The 10,391-nt window shown below is 34.1% G+C and overlaps 1 protein-coding gene across 1 annotated transcript in view; it reads right to left on the reverse strand.

Annotated features, from left to right (window-relative positions):
- Positions 1–8,311: 8,311 nt before the first annotated feature.
- Positions 8,312–10,391, reverse strand: part of LOC135205526 (uncharacterized) — a 41,644-nt gene continuing 39,564 nt past the window's right edge. The window contains 1 exon segment of the mRNA XM_064236274.1: positions 8,312–8,453. Within this exon segment, the coding sequence (XP_064092344.1) occupies positions 8,440–8,453 (14 nt within the window). The 3' untranslated portion in view covers positions 8,312–8,439.

Consider the following 10,391-nt stretch of genomic DNA (forward strand, 5'->3'; position numbering starts at 1 on the left):
TCAAAAATCTTTATAACTGAACTGCTTATAACAATGATTTACTCATTTTAAAATATTAATATTCATGTAAACAGCTAAATATCTATAAAATGTTTAATACATATTAAATAAATCTTTAATACAAATTAAATAAATATTTTACAGAATGTTTGACAACTAATCAAGTTACCCCTGTACTGTATACATAAGCCATTTTCTCTCATAGTACTAAAGTATTAATCCTTTTAAAATGATCACTAATTCGCTTTTTTTATAACAGCCCTGTTTATTCACTAATTACTGCATTTTTTCATATTGTGTATGTGACTAAATATTGATTTTTATGATAAAAGTTATTTACAGCATACTTATAATATATAGTTATGTATCTATTGAGTACACTCCAGGTTGGGTCCGGACTGAGCATAATAGGTGAATGAATCTCTCTCTCTCTCTCTCTCTCTCTCTCTCTCTCTCTCTCTCTCTCTCTCTCTCTCTCTCTCTCTCTAAGGGCAATGTAAGATGTATTTGAAATAATATTAGCACTGTAAAGATTTTATGAGAAAGTATGTTGTACAATATTTAAAATATTTGCTAATTATTTTCGTTTTACTTTCTAGTCTGCTTTTACTAGAAAATAAAATCAAAATAATTAGTGAATATAAATATTGTAGGTACAATATGCTTTATCATAAAAAATCCTTACAGCAATATAATTTTAAATACATCTTACATTACCCTTATTGAGAGACAGAAAGAGTATCAGACACCTATAATGCTCAACCTGGAATGAGCTTAATAGATGCATAACTACATTATAAGTATACTGTAAATCATTTTTATCATAATCAGTAATTAGTCTCATATACAATAAGAAAAAATACAGTAATTAGTTTTAAAATACAGTACAGGCAGTCTCTGGTTATTGGCAGGGTGCTGATAAGCGAACACCCCCATTAACCGAAACCTGGGGATTTATGGCACCAAGTTTCAGATGATGGTGCCGATAACCGGTTAATGGCGCCTCTGTTAGGTATGTTATGATGTCATAACTCTATTATCGGCACCTTATGGCGCCGATAACAGAAACTTGGCCCGTTATGGTGCCGTAAATCGCCAGTTCATTGCGCTAGACAAGCGCCATAAAACTGGATTGCCATTAACCAAGTCCACTAATAACCAAGGACTGCCATGATTAGTGAATAAATAGTGTTGCTCTACAAAGGAAGAGCAAATTACTAATAACTTTAGTGATATGGTTAATAGAAAAAGTCTGCAAAATAGTGAAAGTTCCCATGGAAATGTGAATAATGTGTTCCACAAAAATCCACGACAAAGTGGACGCAGAAATGTGAAACCCGTAAAACCAGGGAGCACTGTATGTATGTGTATAAATATAGTATATGTATATATAATAAAAGAAATTATTTCATTCTTCTTTCACAAAGCTGAGTACCTCAGACGAGTACTCCGTGAGCCTAACCAATGCCAGCTTTGCAACATCTGGAACATACACATGTGAAGCAATGAGTGACAAACCTTACTTTCTCTCCAGCGCAAGATCATTAAGCATCAGTGTCATAGGTGAGGCCAAGATTGCATCTCATTGTCTTTATTCAAATACTGTATATTATAGTTATAGTAGTTGTAAAACCTACTGCATAGTTAAGTAGAAAATGCCTACCATCTCCAGTCTCAAATTCCATATTTATGGACACTCACACTAGCTTCAGGGCATAAACTTTAAAACATGGACCTCTGAATGAATGACTATAACGGCTTCCTTCCTTTTCCTAATTTACAACAAAAAGTACCCTCTCTTTCAAAGAGATCTCAATTAGAGGTACAGTTACCTTTTCTTAACATCTCTATTTAACTGAATGACAATGTTTCAGGTAAAAACTTTTGTAAGTACTGAATCATGCATATCAACTCCTCTTCTTGTGAGAACTTGCATTTATCAAACGTCAAGAAGCTTCTCCACATATAAAATCATCTTTGACTATTCAACTCCAAAACCAGGGAGCTCAGTTACTGGGAGAATAATGCCTTTAAAATAGTAGCAGTATAGTTCACATACCTAACTGACACTCAGTAAGGCAGAATCCATAATTCTTCCTTTTATGTGTAAAAAAATGTCAACACCATACTCATTTAATCATTATCATCTTTTTGTTTCACACCAAATAAATTTCCAAATACGTATTTTCATCATTATGAGCAATAACCGTAGCAACTCATCATAAGTCATAGAAACTGATGATAGTTATTTCCTTGCAGAGGTTCCCATGTCGGGTCCTAACTGGCATGGAGTATTAAGTGTCTACCACTTAGAGCAAAAGCTCCATGCACACTGTCATGTGGCTGGATCACGTCCTCCTGCAAATTTCTCATTCTGGATTAATGACTACCATGTTCAGGTACTGATCTCTGCTATAACACTGTGGATTCCTTTTTCTTGAATGTGATCTATAAGAGATAAAATTCCACATTCCAGATATCCCAATGTACTACTCCTTTCTACAGAAAGCATATTCCTGGAACTTTTTTTTACATTTTTTACTCATTAGTACTGCCATAATTATGATTGTAATGGAATGCAATTACTTCATATATACGTATGTGTGTCACAGAACATTTAATTCTTATGCAGTATCTCTTAATTAAGGGTTCTGATTTCACTTTTTCTGTGAACACTTTGAAGTGGTATTACTGTACAATCCCTGCTTTCTTTTTTTTCTTTTTTTACATCAAGAACGACTCCCAATTGACAAATCACTTTAATTTTAGTAAATGAAGCACAGTATACCATGTTACATGCTATTTAAGTAAAATCAAAAGGCTCACATATTTTATTACTTTCACATGTATGAAAGTATCCAAAACATCTCAGGGCAAACCCACACTGCAGTAAAACTGTCAAAAACACATGTTGGCAACTTGTCACACACAAAAACAGTCTGAATAGAAGTCAACACCTTATTAGCAGCTGAGCTTCATGCAATCATCTGGCAATTGCCCCAGATTTGCTCTGCAGTTACAGTCACTGACTTGTTTCCAATCTGTTTGTGACTTATACAAGAAGGTGACATGATTTTATGATGTTTTACTATAGTGTGGAAGCACCTAAGGTAACATGTAATTCAATGACTCTTTCAAATATTTTCAGGAAAATGAATGGATTATACAGCACATTCCTCAAAAAGAAACTACAGAGAACCTCTGGAACTCTTCTTCAACCTTAACTGTACCACTATCAGCCAGCAATATCCAGAAGTTCCTTCATGAAAAAAAGGAATCCCTTGACCCTCAAATAACATTATCAGCAAATGATGACTCCCATCACAATCTTCAGAGACATTCCTACGAAAGCAACAGAAGAAACATAAGATGGTCCACAAGAAGTACTGTTCTTCCTGGCTTACAATCATCTTCTTTTTCCTCATTCTCTTTTTCTATATCCCGCAACAAGACAGACTATGAGAGTAAACCTTCATATCTCATGTTGCCTCCTGCACACGAAAGATCAACAAGAGTTTCATCTTCACAAAGGAGGCTTTTGAGCTGGAGTAGTGACAATAAGGACACAAAATTAAACCTTACTTGCATTGCTAATGTAGGAGGCATTCCTTTGCACACTAATGCAAAATCGATAATTACTTTCCCTAAGGAGCCAGAGTACAACAGCATCAAGGTGTTGTTCAAAGGAACAGGTACAGTACCTAGATTTTTATATTCATATTTCTTTTGCACCATATTTTTACAGTGAAAATAAAATTCTTTCTATCTCATCTCTTGATTCTCTTTCTCTCTGCCACAAGAAAGGTTTTTTCTCTCTCTCTTTCCTCGTACTATTTCAGTCACTGGTTTGTTGACCTTAAAAGGAAATTTCCTCCTCTCAGGTACTAATTCTAAGATTACACAGTTTAGTATGTAATTCTTTCCAACTAACAACAGACTTTAGAATTCTTTCTGTCTTAGTTTTCTGATTTATAACCTTGCTTCCTATGAAGAGTAGGCATGCTTTTACATCAGCGTCAATATGGGAATAGTGTATGAGGAAATTCAATCTACGTATATTGGAAACATGAGGAAATTCAATCCACTGGAAACATGACATAAATTCAAATTGGAACTAAAAATGAAACCCATACGCCTAAGTGGGATGTCCGCTACAAAAATTCATCTGGGGGTTGACGAGGCATATCACGAACTCATGACAAGTCGCTAAATATGTAAAGGCTTATGTGCAATTTTAGAGTTTTTCATACTGTTTCGGGCTTTAACAGAATAGTACAGCATAAACTGAAAAAAAAACAAGGAAAAAATATATGCAGTATGAATAGTGTTCAATGTCCTGCAAGAATCTGGGTTGTAATAAGTCATTGGGAGCTCTCTAGTGACAAAGGCCCAAAACAATACCTTCTTCACAAAAAAAGCAATTCCCTTCCTCTCTCAATTTTTTTTCTTATAACAAGCTGAAAAAGAAACAAACTTCATTGCATATACAATCAGTATTAAATTGAAAACTATGCATAATTTCATTTCTACTGTCTTTCTATGTGTGGGATGTATGTGGATACATCAGTGCATACATAATATCATGTAATGCATTTTTTTTGGTTCCCAGTTGCAGTTGAATAGTATGTTAAGAAAATATTCTACATAAACGTTTATGGTGGAAAGTCTGTCTGTCAATGCAAATAGGGTGTACAGTATAAGGTCTGTGAATATATGATTGGAATCCTTGTAATGTACTGTAATTAAAAAAAAATTCCTTAAATGGGAAGCACAAAACCCTCAAAGCTTTGATAGAGCTGCACTAGGTTAGCCTAAGCTAAATGTTAAGAATTACTTATAAAGATTACAAATTTAAAAAGATCTTGACAACATTGGGACTGCTTAAAGTGATAATTAAAAAATGTCAGCCTCATAAAGGATGAAATAAAAATGACTTCGCGGTCTTAAATAAAACTCTGCAACAAAAGTAGGAGACCCTCAATTTCAAATACGGTTATACTAAATTTTACTTAGCCTACTGACCTCGTATATAAAACCTAATCATATTGACAAAGGAGTGAGGTCAGATTCAACTACAGTAAACCCCCTGAACTTGCGGGGTCACAGTTCATGGACTCATCAATACATTGATTTCTCTATGGAACACATACACATTATTCGTGGGAAATTTGTCTATTCGCCGTACTTTTCATTGAGAAATAGTCACTCATTACTGTACTACGTATTTTCATGTCTAAATGCACTTTTTGTGATAAAACTTAGGTATAAGCATTTTTTGGAAATTTTTTTTTTTTGGGGGGGGAGGTTTGAACTATCAAATTGGGCAGTTCCAAGCATTTTTTGAGGGGTTTTAAGTATTCGTGGATTTTGACTTTCACAGGGGGTAGTGGTACAAGGTGGTTCGAAAGTTCCACTCACGAAAATTTCACCCAAGAAAATATTGAAACTCAAAAGGAATACTTTATAGAAGCATATGATGTCAAATGTATATTTTATTCTTAAAATATAAATGCTTTTGAATTGTTTAAAATGAGTCTAAAATGAACGGATCTAAAGTGATAAGAGTACATACTTTGTTTTTCATGGTTTTTAATGCAATACCTTTTCAAAATTCCATAGTACATGATGGCTGATAATTTTCAACAGGATTTTTCAGTTTTTCATTTGTAAACTAGGATTTTTTTCATTTTTGAGAGACATCTTGTGTTTTTGCAGTACATAACAAAGTGCCATAAATTTGGATGCATATGTACTTGTTAGAGCGGCTCTTAGAAAACTTTTAACCTTCAGTATGATTGTTCATCCTCAGTTTGCCATTTAGAGTATATTTTCTTAAATTCCATGTTTCTTAAGGGAAAAAAAGTTCTAATCTTTGTCTGTGTTCCCCTCTTTCAAAATATGAAATAAATTCTGTTGGTATGTATATTGTTGTTATCGGAAAGAAGTTCAAAAGCATCAACATCTTGGGTGGGTAGGAATGCCAAAGCACTAAAGCATTTCACCTTTATTGCAAAATAAAAGTCAGTGTTGTACTGTAACATTTTACCATGTTTGCAAAGTTTACACCAGCAGGACTGACCACAACGAAACAAACATCCTGCAATAGCTGCAATTTCAAACACTACTGTGAAGACATTGTACGAAGCTAGTTTGAAATCCGTAATACATGGCACTGATTGACTGTTTGGGCACAAATCAAAAATAGCTGAAAAAAGTCTTCGGTAGGTGGCCTCTTGTTTATTAGGCAAAAAAGCAAATACACGTGGGAAACATCTTCCTTTAACAATGAAATAGGCCATGAATACGTAGTTGGGTCCACTGATTTGGTGAAGCTTTAAACGTTCTGTCAAAGGACCATATGTTACTCGCTGAAAAATCACTCAATCCCAATCTCTTTGCAACTATCATATGCTAAGAAAATTGATTCATCAGGAAGATATATGAATGAATCTAAAATTTTGTATCCTGGGCAACATGTCAGAAGTGCAGGAATCCCCAAAGCAGTCAGTCTCCAGTTCTGAATATTACGAGAAAGGGAAGAGTGCACATACTTTGCAGTTTCGAATTTTCTTCTTTCTCTAGTGGCTGAGTGGTACACACAATTACTTCCCTTGTCGATGTTACACTTCCTGCATAAACTGTATTGTGCACTGAACTCACAGCAACTCTTACAGTTGTAAGTCATATGAATAGTACAAGCCTTGCAGCCTTTATAAAATAGTTTGCATCACCAGTAAGTTTTTGTTTTTGCAGGATTGTCACGATGCTTCTCATATACATAGTTTTCCTCATCACACAATTTCTTTCTTATCTTTTCACTTGTAATAAATACCAGGGCCATTGCTTAAGGCTTCAGTATATAGAATTTACTTTTACAGTTCTCGTGGGTGGAATCTTAGGAAAATTGTTTAAATCTAACTACCATTATGTAAAGATGGTTGTTTAAAGTAATCAAACAACAGTAGAATTGTTTACAGCTAATGATACAATTCATGTGGCTGGAAATAGTTTAAAAAATCAATAATAAACAAGTGCCTAATAAGTGACTGAGACCCTGTATTAAATATTATATTTAAAATCTTGGTAGGTGGAATTTTACATGGGGGAAATCTTTGTGCGGAATTAACATGGCACTGTGGTACGCATCCCCTGCGAACCCCAGGGGGTTACTGTGCCTAAGTATTGCCTCATTCTTATTTTCTTACATTCACATTCTGCTCTACAATGAACCCCCCATATTCACGGACAAATTCCAGTTTTTTTTTTATCAATTTCATCATAAAATTCACTTTTTTGTAGTGGGTTTTTCTTGAGTTTTAACTAACAAAATAAGTAAAAAAAATGCAACGTATACCTTAGTTACACTGTGTTTACACTTTAAGAGGTAGTCCTATCACTTTCTTCATGGTTAAGCTCAACTTTCTTCCTATCTTTTTTTTTTTTTTTTTTTTTTTTTTTTTTTTTTTTGCTATAAAAAATGTTGTGAATTCTGTTTAAGAGATATTAGCTGGACTTTCTTCCATGACCCATATTATTCCTTACATCAAAAGAACCACCAGGAGAGCTTACCTTTTATATTTTTTCTTATTATAAAGTATTTCAACATTTTCCTTTTAATTATTCTCTATTACACAGTTTACTGAAGAGGAGGGTATTCTAGTGTATCAAAATTCTAATTAATATTTTAATTTGAAAGACTGATATACAAAATGCTAACATATTATGTAAACCTATCTGCTAACATGTTACATAACCCTATCACACATGAATCAGAAATCAGTGTCATAATTTTTATTGGTTCCTTTGACTATAAAAAGTAATGTGGTATGGAGGAAATAATCTAAAACTAGCACCTCAGCTTAGACACATATGTACTTTGCAGTCTGGCTTTATGATAAATATCAAAGTCCACTAAATAACAAAAGCCTATATATGTACTACAGTATTATACCCTGCATTGAATATTTTCTAATTATCTTATAGCTGACCTAAGATACCCTGAACTATACACTTAACATTCAATTTAAGAGATTTATCTCAAAAATATATTAAATCTTCAGTCAGAGCACAACAAAAAGGATGATAATAATGTTGATAAAATCAGAAGTCTTCAAAGTTGATGCCTGGTAAGTTGTGTTACTAGGAAAGAGTGAATAAAGCATATGAAAAGAAAAATTCTGTCAATGGTGAATTAAAAAGGTGGACATGAAAGTTTTTCACAATACTACTGAAAGAACTGTAACCAGGGGTCAATGCAAATTTCTAACCATAAATAGCAGAACTATTTACCTGTGCCTGAGTCCGTTTTCTAGTGCTATCCACTCATCTTGCAATCACAGACGAGATACAGTGTACGTACTTCGAATAAATATCACTTTCTTGTAAAAATTAATAAACTAAATTTTCAGCCTTCTCTTTTCAGGTGACCTTAGATTGCACTCACTTCTTTTGACCTAAGAAAGGAAATTTTTCTTATATGCAAGTTAATAACAGGACATATTAAGTATGCAGTACTGTACACTATGCTCATTAGTCAAAGAAATCCATCAGTAGTTCAACACCATCTTTTTTATATTTAATAAAAGTCAAAGAAATTCCACAAGAGTTCAAGAACTGCATTAAGCTCTTCTCTTTGAACTGCAACAGTGTCAGCATTACAAAGGAAAGAATTTGGATGTATATATACATTCTACAGAACACACTCTGAAAATGAATATATGACCTACAGTGACAGTCTAAGCTATCAACCAGTGGATCCATAATATAATAACTGACTTATGATCCATGAGTTACCCCATGAAATACACATCCACATGATCCCGCTGATGCTTTGTTGAAGACAGAAGACACTTCATAAGCTACATCAAAACACACATATGAAACTCGCAGATTAAACACCACAAAGTGAAAACTTAACCCCAGAAAAGTTTTAACATACACATGTACTGACTAACAAAACAAATCATATCCCCAAGGCAGAGAGTAGCACGCTAAAAAGCAAAAAACTGCTATAAAAGTTACTTGAAAATATTATACTGTATGCTCTTGGTAAGAGTAAATCTAAAATTGAATACTTTGTGTTGGTCATTACTGCTGCGAAGCTTGAAACTGATTACTATGTAGTGTTGAAGAGTTATGGAGAGAATATATAAAACTAGGAGTTTCAACGCATCATAGTTTACTATATGTTGTAAAATGATACAGAGTTTATAACAAGGAAAACAGCCCCAAACCAAATTACATTACAAGGAGAGGTCAACATACACGAATGAAGCTAGAATACGTGAGACTGCAGTTAATGGAACCACCTACTTCTCAGAGGTGACTCTATGGGTTCCATAACATGACTCATAGGTGGTAAAACCAAGTCATTTTGGACCTATGAAACAGAATGTAAAAAAATATGGTCTCTTAAAGGTGTATATAACTTCTAATCTAAAGTTTTTTTGCCCACAGGTTCACTGACATCTCATAGTTACTACTTACCTTCTGCAGCTTTGGTAATCATGGTGTTTTATATATTTTTGCATTTTTAAAATAGATTTTGCCTTTAATGTAAATAAAGAAATGGCTACCCTTTTTCAAGCTGAATTTTATTATACTTCTTACTCCCAAATCATGTTCTAACTTAAAATATTGTAGTGAAAGACCAAATTCATTACATCCACTTGCTGTATATTCATGTCTGAAAAATATTTCATTCAAATGTTGTCTATATTTAAAGCCTATACAGGCAGTCCCCGGTTATCGGCAGACTCGGTTAATGGTGCTTGTCTAGCGTCATAAAATCGGGGATTTATGGCGCCATAACAGGACAAATTTTGGTTATCGGCACCATAAAATGCTGATAATAGAGTTATGGCGCCATAACAAACCTACCAGAGGCGCCATTAACTGAATCTCGGCGCCATAAATCACCGAGTTTCGGTTAATGGCAGTTTTAGCTTACCAGCACCCCGCCGAGAACAGAACCCCTGCCAATAACGGGGACTGCCTGTATTTCCTTAAAAATTTAATGTCCTCTGACCAAGGATGTCTGACTTCTAATTTGGTAGACTATGAGAGTAACCTTTACATTGCTATTCTTGAGTATTGCACTGTACACACCTATAATGATGGCATTTTGCACTGTAGAAACCAAAGTTATAATTAAGTTCCACAAGTCTTGGAAAATGCAGTGTTTATCATTCTTAATGAATTCTTACACATATAATCAAGAGTTTAAGCCTGATATCATCAGTAACATTGCAGATCACCAAAAGCACTACCCAATCGAAAATCAAGTGTGATATTAAGGCACATCTAAGTGAAGACTGACTGTGTTCAGGGACTACAGTTATCTCAAAAGGTGTTTGCAATGGTATGTAGAAATTAATCCAGACTTTGTGGTA

The sequence above is a fragment of the Macrobrachium nipponense genome, chromosome 24, assembly GCF_015104395.2.
Source record: "Macrobrachium nipponense isolate FS-2020 chromosome 24, ASM1510439v2, whole genome shotgun sequence".
NCBI classification, from domain to species: domain Eukaryota; kingdom Metazoa; phylum Arthropoda; class Malacostraca; order Decapoda; family Palaemonidae; genus Macrobrachium; species Macrobrachium nipponense.